Source organism: Pan troglodytes, chromosome 18 (assembly GCF_028858775.2).
Source record: "Pan troglodytes isolate AG18354 chromosome 18, NHGRI_mPanTro3-v2.0_pri, whole genome shotgun sequence".
Lineage (NCBI taxonomy): Eukaryota > Metazoa > Chordata > Mammalia > Primates > Hominidae > Pan > Pan troglodytes.
Genome location: NC_072416.2, coordinates 65154880 through 65173099, shown reverse-complemented (window position 1 = coordinate 65173099; position 18220 = coordinate 65154880). Strand labels below are relative to the sequence as shown.

The 18220-nt window shown below is 46.9% G+C and overlaps 1 protein-coding gene across 5 annotated transcripts in view; it reads right to left on the bottom strand.

Annotated features, from left to right (window-relative positions):
* PHAF1 (phagosome assembly factor 1) overlaps positions 1-17726 on the bottom strand; it is a 39425-nt gene extending 21699 nt beyond the window's left edge. Inside the window, exons 1-5 of one of the 5 annotated variants that reach the window (XM_016930005.4) lie at positions 17189-17726; positions 16811-17032; positions 16555-16675; positions 6610-6692; positions 815-898 (exon numbers count right to left, since the gene is read on the bottom strand). In XM_016930005.4, the coding sequence (XP_016785494.1) occupies positions 815-898; positions 6610-6692; positions 16555-16618 (231 nt within the window). In that variant the 5' untranslated portion in view covers positions 16619-16675; positions 16811-17032; positions 17189-17726. Of the gene's footprint in view, positions 1-814; positions 899-6609; positions 6693-15231; positions 15329-16554; positions 16676-16795 lie in introns of those variants that run through there. The other 4 variants (XM_063797244.1, XM_016930006.4, XM_054669404.2 and 1 more) reach the window with 4 other exon arrangements.
* Positions 17727-18220: the final 494 nt, after the last annotated feature.

Genomic DNA, 18220 nt, shown 5'->3' with positions numbered 1-18220 from the left:
TTTGGGAGGCTGTGGTGGGCGGATCACAAGGTCAGGAGTTCGAAAACAGCCTGGTCAACATGGTAAAACCCCATTTCTACTAAAAATACAAAAATTTAGCTGGGCGTGGTGGCGTGCACCTGTAGTCCCAGCTACTCAGGAGGCTGAGGCAGAAGAATCGCTTGAACCCAGGAGGTGGAGGTTGCAGTGAGCCAAGATCAAGCCACTGCACTCCAGCCTGGGTGACAGAGCTAGACCTCATCTCAAAAAAAAAAAAAAAACCCAAAAACGAAAACAAAGAAAACCAGACTGGACTCAAACAGGTGTTAGCAAATTGCACTCAAATGCCAATTAAGATAGCCCTACATATTAGTAAGTTGTTTTTTTACATTTCCTCCCCAGGGTTAAAGAATCAACTCATTGCTGGTGTTGTTAACCCAAGCCCCAGCATTCTAGGAAGAACAGTTTCCATTTTCTAACCAAGTTACAGTGTTTGACAAAAGAATGAAGTAAAACTATCTTGTTTTCCTACTGGACATGAAAGCCCCCTCCCCACAGCATGTTTCCCAAATCTTCAACACTCTTTCACCTTCCCCTCTGGAGCCTGGGAAAGCAGCCCTTCCCAGCCTCTTTCTGACCATCCCAACCCACTTCCATCTTCCCTCTTTTTAGGGGAACAGGCACAGCTTCAGTTCCCTACATTGTAGTGATCTCTGAACCAAAGAAGTCCACACCTACTTATAAGTATTGAAACATCTCACAATAGCACATACTAATTAGCTCCAGAAAGACTGGCCCAGCTGGACATGAAACATTAGTTGTCATTTATAGTTACCTTAAGTCTCTGATTGAAAGCATCAAACATTAGTTTGATCCCGTCCTGAGTCAGGTTAAGAATGAGGTCATGGCTTAGAGGAGACTACAAAACAAAAATAAAATACATTCTGAGTAACTGATTTATTCACTAAGCACCTACTGAAAGCCTTACAATATAAATGCAATACACAAGGAATATCTAAGTGCAGACAGTCCCTCTCTCCTCCAGCTAATGGTGCTTGGAAACCAGAAAAAAACTGCTGCATGAACATATGGTGTTTTTTACTTCTAGCCTGCAGCTGCTGTTTCTTAATATCGGCTGAAAAGAGCCTCTCCCTTCTGGGCTTGAGTAAAAATACCTGGGGAAAAGGGACAAAGTTATATGAGTATACAGGTCATTCTCCTTTCAGGCTCCAGGGTCCACATCTGCAAAATGAAGTTCACTGCCATAGAACCTACAGAGCAGTTGGTGAGGAATACAGGTCATGTGAAAAGGCCTAGTCCAGGATCTAAACTCAGCAGATATTGCTTATGCCTATCAGCTGAACCTACATCCATTCACACTCAGGCTGTTTGTACCATCCACAGGGAACACATTTTTATTCTTTGATGGTTTAGATCAAATTCTAGGACAAAGAAATATATTGTGATCTGATTATGAGATGACCCTCTTATCCTTTTTCTCTCTCCCCCCAGCCTCCCATCCCATTTCATTTGTGCTTCTTCCTGAAAAGCCGAAGTCTAAGATCTAAAGAGTCATATTTCTGCATTTGCCCCTTCTGAATCCTGGGGGAGGGGAGTAGCAGAACAAAGCAGTGGACAGAACCCTGGTGACCTTAGGTAACTCTCGAAACTTCTCTGAGCTCTGGTTTCTTCATGGGAATACTTTCATCCCTTCCCTCCAGGGTTGTTATGAGGACAGAGATAGTAGGTCAGAAAGCATCTAGCCCAATACCCGGCACACAGCACTCTCCTCTTGTGTCTGCCCCATCTGCATGCTTCTGGTCCAATGCAATTAATTCAAGGATTCAATGTCTGAAGATTCTCCACAGCCCTGATCGAGGCTGCCCAATAGTTGAAGGAAAAACACCATCTAAAACCCCACCCCTCTTTAACACATGGCTGCTCAAAAGGTTTAGTTACTTTTTTTTTTTTTTTTTTTGGATGAAGTCTCTCTCTGTTGCCCAGGCTGGAGTGCGATGGCACAATCTTGGCTCACTGCAAGCTCCACCTCCTAGGTTCACACCATTCTCCTGCCTCAGCCTCCCGAGTAGCTGGGACTACAGGCGCCCGCCACCACGCCCGGCTGACTTTTTGTATTTTTAGTACAGATGGGGTTTCACTGTGTTAGCCAGGATGGTCTTGATCTCCTGACCTCGTGATCCATCTGCCTCAGCCTCCCAAAGTGGTGGGATTACAGGCGTGAGCCACTGTGCTCGGCCAAAGGTTTAGTTTCTTTATAGAGCTTCTCAAGTTAGACAAAGTGAATGATGGAGATATGGCTATCAGAGACAGACATAGGCTGGAAGGCCATAACCCACTGCTGGTGTTGGCCTCATTGGAGAAATTCTCTCCTAAGAGTCTTTTGGGATTAGGGCAGGTTGCTTCCTTCCAACCCATTGATCCCCACAAAGCAGCAGGCCCAGATAGTACCATCATGCTTGGCAAAAACTAAAGGAAGAATGTTGTATTTGCTAGTAGGTCTATATGAATGTCTAAACCATTAGGTCTCAAGCAAGATAATGGAACAATGAACTATGACCTTGGATTACCAGTATCAACCCAGAACACAAAGTTCCATTTTGGAGAGAGCCATTCCATGGAATAAGCAGAGTGAAGCAACATTTTAGTCTCTTTCAGGAATCTTGCTTGGAGGAGGCATGTGCCAGGATCTGGATTTTCCTATACTTTCCCAAGATCTGATCTTTTTTTTTTTTTCCTGGCATTGTTATAATTCAGGATATAACCTAGCAATTTTCAAAAGCAATCAAATTACTCTCAGAGTCAATGTTTTATTAATACTTTATATCTCTAAAACCAAAATACACATGTACTATGTGGTATTTAAGCAGGTTCTTCCAGTAACCTAGCTGTCCTTCATATGAAGCAGTTCAGTAAAATCATCTGCTACTAGTTGTTAATATCTTTTCCCTCTAAGAAAGATGGGACGTACTTGACATTTCATTTCCAAGGTGTGATTTGCATAGAGACAAGAACATATTTCTGAAATGTTTAATGCAGACAAAATGTTTTCTGCATTTGGGAAACAAAGAGACAAATGGGTAACGAAGGGAAGAAAGTAGGCAGAAGAAGAGGACAGGACCCAAATTTAAGAAGCATCACACTGGTTGAGTGCGGTGGCTCATGCCAGCACTTTGGGAGGTCGCGGCAGGCGGAATGCTTAAAGCCAGGAGTTTGAGACCAGTCTGGGCAAATATAATGAGACCCTGTCTCTACAAAAAAATTTTTTTTGAGATGGAGTCTCACTCTGTTGCCTAGGAGCGCAGTGGTACGATCTTGGCTCACTGCAACCTCCGCCTCTCAGGTTCAAGTGATTCTCCTGCCCCAGCCTCCCAAGTAGCTGGGATTACAGGTGTGCACCACCACACCTGGCTAATTTTTGTACTTTTAGTAAAGACGGGGTTTCACCATGTTGGCCAGGCTGGTCTCGAACTCCTGACCTGAAGTGATCTGCCCGTCTCGGCCTCCTAAACTGCTGGGATTAAAGGCATGAGCCACTGCACCTGGCCAAATTTTTTTTTTTAATAGCCAGATGTGGTGGTGCACACCTGTGGTCCCAGCTACCCAGGAGGCTGAGGTGGGAGGACGGCTGGAGCCCAGGAGTGGCAAAACTAAAGGAGGAAGGGTAGGGGAGGTTGCAGTGAGCCATGATCATGCCACTGACTCCAGAATTGGTGACAGAGCAAGATGCTGCTTCAAAAAAAAAAAAAAAGCATCAGATCAGAGTTCTGAGAGACCATCTCCTTTTGATCCTCATCCAAAGATTATCCTAGGCTGGGTGTGGTGGCTCATGCTTGTAATCCGAGCACTTTGGGAGGCCAAGAAGGGCGGATCACTTGAGGTCAGGAGTTTGAGATCAGCCTGGCCAACATGGTGAAACCCCATCTTTGCTAAAAATACAAAAATTAGCCAGGCATGGTGGCATGTGCCTGTAATCGCAGGTACTTGGGAGGCTGAGGCAGGAGAATCGGTTGAGCCTGGGAGGTGGAAGTTGCAGTGAGCCAAGATCGTGCCACTGTACTCCAGCCTGGGTGACAGAGCAAGACTCTGTCTCAGAAACAAATAAACAAACCCAAAGATTATTCTATTATCAAGAAACTATACTGTTTTACATAAAGATAACCAGATTACTTATTAATAAGCCATAACTCTCATGAATTAGAAATGAGAAAAGCAGAGATCTAAATCAGGATTCAGACTCAAAAACCCATTTTTTTTTTTTTTTTTTTTGAGACAGGGTCTTGCTCTGTCACCTAGGCTGAAGTGCAGTGATACAATCATACCTCACTGCTCATGATCCTCCCACCTCAGCCTCCCGAATAGCCAGGATTACAGGTGTGTGCCACCACTCCAGGTTAATTTTTTATTTTATGTTGCCCTGGCTGGTCTCGAACTCTTGGACTCAAGCAATCTTCCTGCCTCGGCCCTCCCGAAGTGTTGGGGTTAGTGGTGTGAGCCACAGTGCCTGGTCAAACCCATATTTGCTAATGTGTTAAAGTTGCTTAGAAGATATTGGGGAAAATCAGCTTAATGCTAACACTGTTTATACCCAAATACTGGAATAACAATGATGATGGTGATATAAGAAATACATTTTGGCCGGTCACGGTGGCTCACGCCTGTAATCCCAGCACTTTGGGAGGCTGAGGTGGGAGGATCACTTGAGTCCAGGAGTTTGAGACCAGCCTGAAAAACACAGTGAGACCCCATCTCTACAAAATATAAAAATAAATTAGCCAGGCATGGTGGCATGAACCTGTGGTCCCAGCTACTCAGGAGACTGAGGTGGGAGGATCACTTGAGCCTAGGGGATTGAGGCTGCAGTGAGTTGTGATCGTGTCACTACACTCTAGTCTGGATGACAAAGCAAGATACTGTCTCAAAAAAACTAAAATAAATTTTCTTAAAAGTTAAATAGGCCAAGCCCGGTGGCTCACGTCTGTAATCCCAGTACTTTGGGAGGCCGAGGCCGGTGGATCACCTGAGGTCAGGAGTTCGAGACCAGCCTGACCAACACGGAGAAACCCTGTCTCTACTAAAAATACAAAATTAGCTGGGAGTGGTGGTACATGCCTGTAACCCCAGCTACTCGGGAGGCTGAGGCAGGAGAATCGCTTGAACTCGGGAGGCGCAGGTTGAGGTGAGCCGAGATTGCACCATTGCACTCTAGTTTGCGCAACAACAGCAAAACTCTGTCTCAAAAAAAAAAAAAAAAAGTAAATAAATTAATTTAATTAACGAGGATCCACTTTGGCACTGATAATCCATGGTGGTTTAAGAAACCCCTGCCCACTCTTGGCCAGGCACGGTGGCTCACGCTTGTAATCCCAGCACTCTGGGAGGTCGAGGCGGGCAGATCACGAGGTCAGGAGACCGAGACCATCCTGGCTAACGGGGTGAAAACCTGTCTCTACTAAAAATACAAAAAAAAAAAAAAAATTAGCTGGGTGTGGTGGTGGGCGCCTGTAGTCCCAGCTACTCGGGAGGCTGAGGCAGGAGAATGGCGGGTGAACCCAGGAGGCGGAGCCTGCAGTGAGCCGAGATTGTGCCACTGCACTCTAGCCTAGGCGACAGAGCGAGACTCCATCTCAAAAAAAAAAAAAAAAAAAAAAAAAGAAACCCCTGCCCACTCCTACAAGTCTCCTGTTCTGTCATAGGCACCACATGAATACTCAAGCACTTGCTTGGAGATTAAGCATGTCTTCTATCAGATCCCTCACATGAGGGTCTCACTAGGCTGGTAGAGGGGTACAACATGGCAGAATGTAATCTCTGGGTATAGGTAACAGGCCCAATTCTGACTCTGCTCCAAGTCAAACTGAGAAGCCTCTCAGAAATTTTGCCTACCTACAATTTACAACATTCTTCATGTCAGAAATAAGCTGTCATTTGCTTTAGGATCTGAAACTAATTGGAACTGAAATAATCAAACTAGTACTCAAAGGGTCTCAGAAAAGTCATTGGGGACATCCTTTAGCCTCTGTAGGCTCAAAACTATTCCCTGAGGCTTGTGACACACAGGACACCACAAAGGCTGTTCAACATGGCAGCACATGGTCTGTGTCACAGAACTGCAGGTTTCAGAGAATTCAGTGGTGGGAAGATTGCTCTTTGAGAGAGATAAAGGGGTGAATTATATCTGTTTCCTTTCAAATCTGGTATGCCGTGCTAGCTAGAGATCTGCACTGCAAAAATCCTGAACACAAACTAACCAACAAAAGCAGAAAAGACAATTTTAAACACGGAAGTGGAAGGTAAGCACTCTAAAAGACCAGAGAGAGCCTCTGAAGCGACTTACCACTGAAAAGTCCCTGTTTAAGGGCCTGTAGGCAAGTTGAGCACAGACAAAACACAGGTTCAATTACTACTGCTCTTCCAAACCTAGCTGTACTAGATAATCAAGAGCAGAAGTTTCAGAATCAAAGAAAAGGTACTTGATAACTGGCTGGTGCTAGAGATTCTCCCATTCGAACACAGCTATCCTTGCCAGTCAGCCTATCCCAAAGCATCAGCTCTGGAAGTGACTCACTACCGAGAGATGCTATTTCAATAAACAAATCAGCCACCACTCACCTGTTCACTGTAGAGAACCTGGACGTTTTTGATGATGCGACAGTGCTTCTGAAGAATGGCTACTGCCTGAGCCAGAGGCATTCCTGAAATAAAGCAAGACACCTATGTGGTTATTTTGGCTATCCATCTATTGACATCTACCACTTCACTAGGCACTGGTCCCTGCAGTAAAGCCTGGGGATGTTTGGGGGCTACTAAGGTCTACAGATACATGAGTAAATAAGAGTTCAATAAGCAGTAAGAACTACAATAATGTTAAGCAGCAAGCACTAAGAGAATACTTGGACGGTGCACAGGTGTCCAATTCTTTGAATGCAAGGACTCTTTTGCTTATCTGTGGTGGTGGATATCACAAAAATCATGCATGGGCCGGGCGTGGTGGCTTATGCCTGCAATCCCAGCACTTTGGGAGGCCAAGGTGGGAGGATCACTTGAGGTCAGGCATTTGAGACCAGCCTAGCTAACATGGTAAAACTGTGACTCTACTAAAAAAAAAAAAAAAAAATTAGCCAGGCAAGGTGGCTGCCCTTGTAGTCCCAGCTAACCGGGAGGCTGAGGCAGGAGAAATGCTTGAACCCAGGAGGCGGAGGTTGCAGTAAGCCAAGATCACGCCACTGCACTTGGCCTGGGCAACAGAGCAAAACTCCGTCTATAAAAAAAAAAAAAAAAAAATGATGCGTATGATGCATGGACCCTTTTTACATTTTTATTTTTTTTAAGCTCATTAACTATCATTAGTGTTAGTCTATTTTATGTGTGGCTCAAGACAATTCTTCTTCCAATGTGGCCCAGGGAAGCCAAAAGGTTGGACATGCATGGAAGGGGAGGGGAGGCAGTGAATATACAAAAAGTCTTCCTGGAAACAGGGACCTCCACACTGATCTGACACAGACAAGCGCTCAGAGAAAGCAAAGTAAGTATGAATCAAAGAACCAAGCAAGAAAAGCACTGACTGCATAATTCTGCAGACCCAGGTTTTGGTCCTCACTCTGCCATGGCTTAGATATGACCTGAGATAGGTCCTTTCTCTTCCTTTCTGGCACCTGTCTCGGCATCTCTGAAATGAAGGCCTATTAGAGTACATGACTTATAAGGAACAATTTTAAAAGTTTAAAATCAGGACTGGGTGTGGTGGCTCATGCCTGTAATCCCAACACTTTGGGAGGGCAGGGCAGGAGGATTGCCTGAGGCCAGGAATTTAAGACCAGCCTGGGAATATAGTAAGATCCTGTCTCTACAAAAAGTAAAAAAATTAGCTGGGCATGGTGGGATATGCCAGTAGTCCTAGGTCCTGGGGTGGCTAAGGTGAGAGGATTGCTTCGGCCCAGGAGGTTGATCCTGCAGTGAGCCATGATAAGTGCTACTGTGCTCCCGCCTGGGTGACAGACAAGACCCTATCTCAAAAAAAAAAAAAAAAAAAAAAAAAGTTTAAGATCACTCATCTACCAGAATCAATGAATCAACTTATTTTACCAAGGATTTCACTGCATTTTTACTTAAAATCCCACAAATATCTAGTTCTTTTTATTTTTTATTTAATTTAAAAATAGCGACAAGGGGCCAGGCCCGGTGGCTCACACCTGTAATCCCAGCACTTTGGGAGGCCGAGATGGGCAGATCATCAGGTCAGAAGTTCGAGACCAACCTAGCCAACGTGGTGAAACCCTGTCTCCATTAAAAATACAAAAATTAGCCGGGCATGGTGGCACGCACCTGTAGTCCCAGCTACTCTGGAGGCTGAGGCAGGAGAACTGCTTGAACTCAGGAGGCAGAGGTTGTAGTGAACCGAGATAGCGCCACTGCACTCCAGCCTGGGAGACAGAGCAAGACTCTGTCTCAAAAAAAAAAAAAGCAACACGGGCAGGGTACGGTGGCTCATGCCTATTAAAATACAAAAAAATTAGCTAGGCAGCCAGGTGCAGTGGCTCACGCCCGTAATCCCAGCACTTTGGGAGGCCGAGGAGGGCAGATCACGAGGTCAAGAGATCGAGACCATCCTGGCTAACATGGTGAAAGCCCATCTCTACTAAAAAAAAAAAAAAAAATACAAAAAATTAGCCGGGCGTGGTGGCGGGCGCCTGTAGTCCCATAGTTACTTGGGAGGCTGAGACAGGAGAATGGCATGAACCTGGGAGGTGGAGCTTGCAGTGAGCCACTGCACTCCAGCCCGGGCTACAGAGCGAGACTCTATCTCAAAAAAAAAAAAAAAAAAATCAGCCAGGCATGATGGTGTGCCCCTGTCATCCCAGCTACTCAGGAGGCTGAGGTGAAAGGATGGCTTGAGCTTGGGAGGTGGAAGCTGCACTCTGGCCTGGGTGACAGAGCCAGGTGCTGTCTCAGGAGGAAAAAAAAAAAAAGCAACAGGGCGAGGCATTCCTGAATCTCTCTCTTTTTTTTTTTTTGAGACGGAGTCTGAAGTCTCGCTCTGTTGTCCAGGCTGGAGTGCAGTGGTGCGATTTCCGCTCACTGCAAGCTCCGCCTCCCGGGTTCACGCCATTCTCCTGCCTCAGACCACAGGCTCCCGCCACCACGCCCGGCTAATTTTTTGTATTTTTTAGTAGAGACAGGGTTTCACCGTGTAAGCCAGGATGGTCTCGATCTCCTGACCTCATGATCCACCACCTCGGCCTCCCAAAGTGCTGGGATTACAGGCGTGAGCCACCGTGCCCGGCCTGAATATCTAACTCTTAACACTTGGTACTTTAACTCATGGCCCATTATAAGCAGATTTACATATGCCTCCAGTTTAAGTAATCCAAATTCCAATGACATCTCCAACAGTCTAAGGACTCACTGAGACCACCAAAAAGTTTGTTTCCAGGCTGGGCGCGGTGGCTCACACCTGTAATCCCAGCACTTTGGGAGGCCGAGGCAGGCGGATCACGAGGTCAGGAGTTTGAGACCAGCCTGGCCGGCTTGGTGAAACCCTGTCTCCACTAAAAATACAAAAAAAAAAAAAAAAAAAAAAAAATTAGCTGGGCATGGTGGCGTGCGCCTGTAGTCCCAGCTACTCAGGAAGCTGAGTCAGGAGAATTGCTTAAACCTGGCAGGCAGAAGTTGCAGTGAGCTGAGATCGTGCCACTGTGCTCCAACTTTGGCGACAGAGTGACACTCCGTCTCAAAAAAAAAAAGTTTGTTTCCAGAGTCCATTATAATTTAAACAAGAAGAAACACACATAGAGACAGGTCCTGGACAATCAAAAAACAAAGACTCATAGTTTAATGAATACAAAAACAATGTGTCTGCTGTTCACCACTCTCTGGATCCCTTGTACCCTGCTCAGAGCTAACCACCCAGTGACTGGTTTTTTTTTTTTTTTTTTTGAGACACAATCTCACTGTGTCACCCAGGCTGGAGTGTAGTGGTGCAATCTTGGCTCACTGAAACCTCTGTCTCCCAGGCTCAAGAGATACTCCTACCTCAGTCTCCTGAGTAGCTGGGACTACAGGCATGTGCCACCACAACTGGCTAACTTTTAAATTTTTGGTAGAGACTAGGTCTCACTGTGTTGCCCAGACTGGTCTTGAACTCCTGGGCTCATGTAATCCTCCCACCTCTGCTTTCTAAAGTGCTAGAATTACAGGTGTGAGCCACCGCACGTGGCCAATACAGTGACTGTTGAATCAATATTTACTGAGTGGGACTGATGGATTGTAGAGTGGGTGACAAGAGAAAGGAAGGAAAAGGGACCATGGCTTCATCCGATGGCAGTCAGTTCACATTTAAATCAGTTGGCCTCCAGGTCAAAGAGATGCAATATGCAAAAAAGAGCTGACAAATGAAGAATTAATTAGAAGGTAAAAAGCTCATGGCTCATCTACATTTAAACAATCTAATTCTACCCTCATCTGAGAGGCCATTCTTCAGTCTGAAGAAAGTTGAAGGCAATCATCACAAGGCTGACTTACAATCTTTAAAAAAGTACTTTTCAGCCTTCCATAGCATAAAACCTGGCCCACAGTAGGGACTCAATAAATGTTTGAGAATATGAACAAGCTGGATGCATCCCTCACCTTTGCCATTCCTAAATGGAGGAACATCTATGCTGTCATTCCCAGGAGGAATGGACAAACATCCATGTGCAGAAGACAGAGAAACTCAGTTAGTTAGATGTCAAGAAAGAGGAAGGCCGCATGGCTTCTCTGATCCATGTGGCACATGCCAGTTTCTTTTTCTTTTTTTCAAAGAGAAGGGGTCTTGCTATGCCACCCAGGCTGGCCTCAAACTCCTGAGCTCAAGCTATCCTCCCGTCTCGGCCTCCCAAAATGCTGGGATTATAGACATGAGCCACTGCTCCCAGCCCATGCTAGTTTCTTGAGGGAGGATTCCATTTACCACATCAAAGGATGTCTCAGCATCTTAGGATCTTAGGATCCTGAGTCACCCAGGGAGAAAGTCACCCAGAGGAGATGAAGCAGCCATGGTGACTGGTCATCACACAGCTACTGGTAAAGGAGGGCTACGAAAGATCTCTAGAGGGAACTAACTATATGAATGGCTAAGAAACAGGAGCACTATCCCAGCTCTAACGGAATGGTCAGGCTTCTAAACCGCACAAATCTTTGTCTCACAGATCTCAGCACTTGCCTGCTTTTATAACCCCTCAATGGCTTCCCATTGCAGGCAGATAAAACCCAAACACCATGTCATCACCAAAGGCCCTGAATATTCTGGATCTTACCCATCTATATCTTCTTTCCACTGTTCACCCTTTGTTACTTGCACACGTCAAGCTCCTTCTCACCTCAGGCTTCTGAATTAGCTCTTGTTGCTGCTGGAATCTGGAATGCTCTACCCAAAGCTGCCTCTTGTTCTCACTTTAGGTCTTGGTCACACCTCACTTCCCTCACTGCCTTATTCAATGAAGCCTCTCATACCATTTATTTATCTGTTAGTCTCCCTTATATCCTCACAGAGGTAGGACCTTGTCTGTCTTGTTCACCTCAATACCTCCCAGCACCCAATCACTGTGCCTGGCACAGCTGTAGGTGGTCATGCACATCTGTGAAACAAAGCAATTAGGTAGAACACTTAGGTCCTATACCACGAATCCTGTTGACCACCCTCCTTCTCTTGAACTCCTATTGTCTCTCCACCAATACTACTCTCCTCTAACTTTTCCAAGTCTCTCCAATAGGCTATGTTTCTTCTGCTCATCCCTGGTTCAACTAACCACCCAGTTTCTGACTCATATCTCCATCTGTTTTCTGTATACATCTAAAGGCAAATAAAAGCCAACAGATTAAAAGTGATCTTTTCATCTTCTCTTTATTCTAGGTCTCAATATCGATGTCCAACATCATACAGAGTTTCTCAAGTCAGAAACCTCTAGATTCCTCCTTCTTCCCCACCTCTCCGAATCCAGTTCTTCCTAAACGAATGCCCACAATACACTTCACTAATACATATCCTTTTTTCCACAGATTTGCACAGATTCCAACACAAAGTATCCTTGATAGTATCCCAGGCAGCTATAACCAAACAGAATTGGGACTCTGGGAAATCCATTTTCTTCTTCTACCAGTACATCATGCTCTAATTATAATACCAAATTGCTTATAGTTCCCTGCACACATCATCTACCTTTTCTCCTGTGGTTTTTTTTTTTTTTCTTCTTTCATTCGACTGGAAGATTTCCAGCTCCTGTTGTTTGGCAGGAAGCCTTCTCTGAACCCCTAGGTCAGGTCAAGTCCCTTCTTCCCCTCCACAGTACCCCATACATCTTCTACTTGATTATAATAAAAGGAACTATTTCTATAATCCCTCTCTATCACTAGACTAAGCTCTTCAGGGAATAAGATCATTTCTTTTTTTTTTAATTTTTATTTATTTATTTTTTATTTAAATAGAGACAGGGTCTCACTATGTTACCTAGGCTGGTCTCAAACTCTTGGCTCAAGTGATCCCCTCACCTCAGCCTCCCAAAGTACAAGCATGAGTCACTGTGCACTGTTTATTTTCAATGTTTGTGAGCAGAGTTCACAGAGGTAGATGATGCCTTCAACACAGTGAGCCTTCAGTCTCTGTGGAACAAGGTAATCTCGGAGAAGGTATTTTCTTCACTGACCCTTTAAATCTACCTTTTTTAGTCCCTTTCAAGACTAATTTCAAAAACAAATTCAGAGACTTGCCTCTGCATCAATACATTCTGCAACTCTCATTGAAAACATTTCAGGGCCCGGCACAAATGCTCATGCCTCCCAGCACTTTGGGAGCCGAGACGGGAGGATCACTTGAAGTCAGGAGTTCGAGACCAGCCTGGTCAACATTGTGAAACCCCATCTCTACTAAAAGTAAAAAATTACCTGGTGTGCGCAAGCCTATAATCGCAAGAGGCAGAAGTTGCAGTGAGCCAAGATCACGCCACTGCACTCCAGCCTGGGCGACAGAGTAAGACTCTGTCTCAAAAAAAAAAAAAAAAAAAAAAAAAAAGAGGCTGGGTGCGGTGGCTCACGCCTGTAATCCCAGCACTTTGGGAGGCCGAGGCGGGCGGATCACGAGGTCAGGAGATCAAGACCATCCTGGCTAACACGGTGAAACCCTGTCTCTGCTAAAAATACAAAAAATTAGCTGGGCGTGGTGGCGGGCGCCTGTAGTCCCAGCTACTTGGGAGGCTGAGGCAGAAGAATGGCATGAACCTGGGAGGTGGAGCTTGCAGTGAGCCAAAATCACGCTACTGCACTCTAGCCTGGGCAACAGAGTGAGACACCGTCTCAAAAAAAAAAAAAAAAGAAAAAGAAAAAAAGAAAACAAAACATTTCAAATCTGCACTGCCTTTACTCCACTGTTGGTCAAACCATCAGTGACATTCATATTCACAGAGATTCTGCTTGGCCTAGGTTTTCCTGTCCCTGTGTTGCTCGCATTTCCCTAATCATCCAACATTCTACAACCAGGAAGGCAGCCAAGGAGCTGCCAGGATGCAGCTTCCCATTGTGATGCCAGGCAGATAATTGCATCTGCATTTGCACAGATTCCAATAAGAAACCTGGTGACAAAGTTGAGTCCACTTTCAGAAGGAAAGAGCAGTGGGATGCAGGATATGCCTGTTTGGCGACTTTTGTTTATCATCTCTCTCTCTGAGCCTGTCCCTCACCTGGCAAAAAGAGATAACAACACCTATCTTACAAGCCTGTGGTGGCAAGAGGTAAGTTCTTCCTGGTTCACTAGCCTAGGCATGTAATTCTAAAGCAGATTCCCTTCCGAGACCTATCCCTACCTAACAGCCCCAAATGTAGTTTGGACATGTTCAGGGTGGGGGAGGAGATTGACAGAGGTGGAAAATGACTTTCCATTTTTAAAGTCTGATAAAGTTAAATTAACACCATCTCTCAGGCAGACACCATGTAAAAATGAATTTTAAGACCCACGGGAATCATGAAGGCTCTGGGCCAGTCTATGAGCTTCCCCCTAAAATTCAATTCTGGACCCAATATACAGAAATGCCCTTCTCACTGTTTTTGGTTGCTATTTAGACAGTTTGTAAGAACTGTGTAAACCCTTGATTCCTGGGAAACTAGCAGAGCTAGGAGTCAGGGTTAGGGTATCAAAACAACAGCTGAGAGAAGCCTTGCTCTCTCACTCAGTTTTCTGGAAATCCTCATCTCAATTAATATCCTAGTAACTACTTTTTTTTTTTTGTCTCCTTGAGACAGGGTCTCTCTCTGTCACCCAGGATCACGCCCAGTGGTGTGATCATGACCCACGGCAGCCTTGACCTCCCAGCCTCAAGTGATCCTTCCATCTCAGCCTCCCGAGTAGTTAAGACTACAGGCCTGACTTTTTTTTTTTTTTTTTTTTTGTAGAAACGAGGTCTCACTATGTTGCCTAGGCTGGTCTTGAACTCCTGGCTTCAAGCTATCCTCCTGTCTCAGCCTCCCAAAGTGTTGGGATTACAGCCATGAGTTACTGCACCCAGTCCCTACCACTACTTTTGACCAAGGGACTCTGAATACTTGTACCACCAAGAGATCCACAACCTAGTCACACTACTAAGCACAGTTTGAAGCTATGGTTGTGGTTTTTATCCAGCCGTGGGAGGATCTTGCTTGGGTAGAAGCTGTCAAGGAGAGGGGAGGAAAGGAGTTAACCAGAAGCCAAACAGCATTAGCATGGTATCACCAGCCTTCCAACCAAGCTCTTAGTGCTTCACGAGAGAATGGAGCATTTCGTACCAGCTAATATTTTGGAAAGAACTCTGCAGGAGTGGTGTTAAGTTACGAAAGAATTTGGCCAACTCCCCTAAATTAAACCGGCTTTTATGGTTGGGCATGGTGGCTCACACCTGTAATCCTAGCACTTTGGGAGGCCAAGGCGGATCACTTGAAGTCAGGAGTTCGAGACCAGCCTGGCCAACATGGCGAAACCCAGTCTCTACTAAAAATACAAAAATTAGCCGGGTGTGGTGGCAGACGCCTGTAATCCCAGCTACTAGTAGGGAGGCTGAGGCAGGAGAATTGCTTGAACCCGGGAGGCAGAGGTTGCAGTGAGCCGATATTGTGCCACTGCACTCCAACCTGGGCAACAGAGTGACTCTGTCTTAAAACAAAACACCAACAACAAAAACTAGCTCTTACAACACACAGGACATATGTAGCCACTAAGCATCAGCAGGGCCTTACCAGCAATCTGTACCACCTGGTTTCTCCAACACACTGTCTCCACAGACATAAGTCTTCCAGAGTCAAGGATAATTTATAATCCAATGGAGCAGCTGATTTAGTCCAGTAGCTCACACTAGAGTGACTAAAGTTCAGGCCTGCACAAACAAACAGCACCAACACCTACCCCACCCCCTTTTCTTAGTGCTGGGACATCAAAGTAAACACACAGGGGTTACTGAATGCAAACATCCTTGTACACGTAAAAGTAGTGATGCTGGGAATGGAGAGGGTGAAGGGAGAAGGCTGGGCCAGCAAACCCCAAAACGACCAAACTGCATTTTTTAGAAACTAAATGTTACTTCTCCCTAACTCCTATTTCATCCAACCTTCACCTGTCACAACTGAGGTCTGGGTTTAGGATTACAGCATCCGATACAGACTATATTTCAAAAGAGAGAGAAGCGGGGCCGGGTGCAGTGGCTCACGCCTGTAATCCCAGCACTTTGGGAGGCCGAGGTGGGCGGATCACGAGGTCAGGAGTTCGAAACCAGCCAGCCTGGTCAACATGGTGAAACCTCGTCTCTACTAAAAATAAAAAATTAGCCGGGTGTGGTGGCGCGTGCCTGTAATCCTAGCTACTGGGGAGGCTGAGGCAGGAGAATCGCTTAAACCCACGAGGCGTTAAGTTGCAGTGAGCCAAGATCGCCCAACAGCACTCCAGCCTGGGCGACAGAGCGAGACTTCGTCTCAAAAAAAAAAGAAAAAAAAGAGGGAAGCAAGTCAGCTGTTCCTTTAATACACACAAACTCAACTCCCTTGACCAGAGCCCCAACATCTGATCATGGGTTCCAAGCCTAGGTTTCCCCTCCTAAAAAGGGGAAGGAAGCCACAGCCCAGAAAAGCAGTGGGAGACAGACCACAGGCCACAGTGATGATCAGAGGGGTCAGCCACTTCTCAGCCATTATTTGGTCTGTAAAATGGAAATGGGAATAACAACAGTACCTATCCTCAGGCGCCGGCGAGGGGTACTAGAGAGAATTACGTCCAAAAAGAGCAGGGCCGGGCATTAGGCATTTGGGGAGAGCAAGCTATTATTGTCTTTACTACTACTGTCCCACCGTCCCAGAAGAGACCCTGCTGAGACCCGAGACGAGCAACTGACAGGCAAATCGAGCCAGTTGGAGCGGGTATCTAGTGCCTGGAGCCCAGCGAGCCGAGAGGACGAAAGAGGTGAGGAGCTGTGGGCGCAGGGACGTGAGAGACTGAGAACAGAGGTGGGAAGAGCCCAGGAGAAAGCAAGGATCAGCGAATGGGGTCCTGACAGAGGACCCCAAACTCACCCAGCGTGAATTCCCATTGCTCGTTCCCCAGAGAGCGTTCGGGCACTACCTCCAGGTCCAGCATTGGTTCGGCTCGCCTGGCCCGGGCGGCCTCCCTGCGGCAGCGCAGAAGGGACCCGAGCTAAGGAGACAAAGCAGCGGCTGACAGGCCGCCCCCGCCGGCCCGCCACAGCCCCGCTTTCCACCTCCTCCCCGGCGGCAGCGGCAGCGGCAGCAGCACCGGCCCAACACCACACCTCACCTCACTTCACCTCACCTGCAGCAGCCGCGGCGGCGGGGGTAACGACGGCGGTGGGAGCGACTGCAGTAAAAGTGGCGTGCCGGGCCGTAAAGCGCGGGGAGGGCCGGGCGAAGGCGGGAGTGCCAGCGCGAGGGAGGAGCCTGGGGCGGAGCCGCGCACGCGCAAACTGCGGGTCCCGCCGCCGTCTCTGCGGAGGCTGAGTCGGGCAGGGCTGTAACGTTGGGAACTGTTGGGGCTCTAGGAGCAAGGAGCCCAGTACTTCGTGAGCCCCTACATCTGTGCACCACAGCACACACACTTCACATATCTACATAAAGAAGGGTTCACCACACAACACACACGTCACACAGCTGCACAACACCCGTCTGCTGTCTACACACACGTCCCACTCACGTTCACTGGTAGCAGAAGGCAAGTACAGAGGGCACGCTGAGGCCCAGCAGGAGGGAGGACGCGGAGTCCCTAAGCCTCACGGCCCCCACCGTCTCCGTTGGGGCCGGAGGTGACGCTGGCCGCAGCAGCTTTTAGTTGTTCAGGAATGACGGCCCCACCCAGTCGCCCCTGGGGCAAGGGTCGAACCGTAAGACAGTGAGGACTGTGGGCGTTAGGGGTCGGAATTGGTTCGGGGAGAGGACTGGGTAGAAGAGGAAGGGGCCGGGCCAAGCCTCCCTGCTGACCACATCCAAATGTGCGCAGTCCCCCGGGACCAGGATCCGAAGCCGCCCGCAGCAGCGTGGACCAAAGCTGTGGGGGTCTTGACCAACCCCTTGGCGCTTTCTGTGCCACAGTTTTCCTAATCTGCAAGGGACAGGAAGGTTCCTCTAGCAGGTTCAGCCTGAGGTTTTGGCCCGTGCCCCGGGACACCCTGAAACTAAAGGACAGCCGAGGCCTCTGCTGATGCCAAGCCTTCACGGAGGCAGTCTCTGGGTTCTCACAACCAACCTGAGATGCGAGATTATACCGACTTTACATAGGCGTATACTTGAGGCCCAGAGATGTTAAAGACACAAGGCTCCTTGGTTCTAGGCGCAGAACCCAAGTCCTTTTCCATTACATTGCCCCTGGAAGAAGGTTTTCAGCAGGGGAGAGAGTGGCATACTAAATTCTCAAACTGGCTTGATACTAGCGTTTCTTTGGAGGCGCTATCAAAATTTGAAGTCGCTGTTTGATTAAAATGAACTACATGGAGAAGGTTGTCCACTGCAGCATTGTATGCCAAAACAACAGAACTGGGTCACTGAGATGTCCAGTAGGGAAGTGGCTAAATAAACCGTGAGATAGATAGATAGATAGATAGATGATAGGTAGGTAGATAGATAGATAGATAGATAGATAGATAGATAGATAGATAGAGATATGTTTTTAAAGGTGAATGCTGAGAGCAGTGCTCACAGCGGTAATCCCAGCACTTTGGGAGGATGAGGT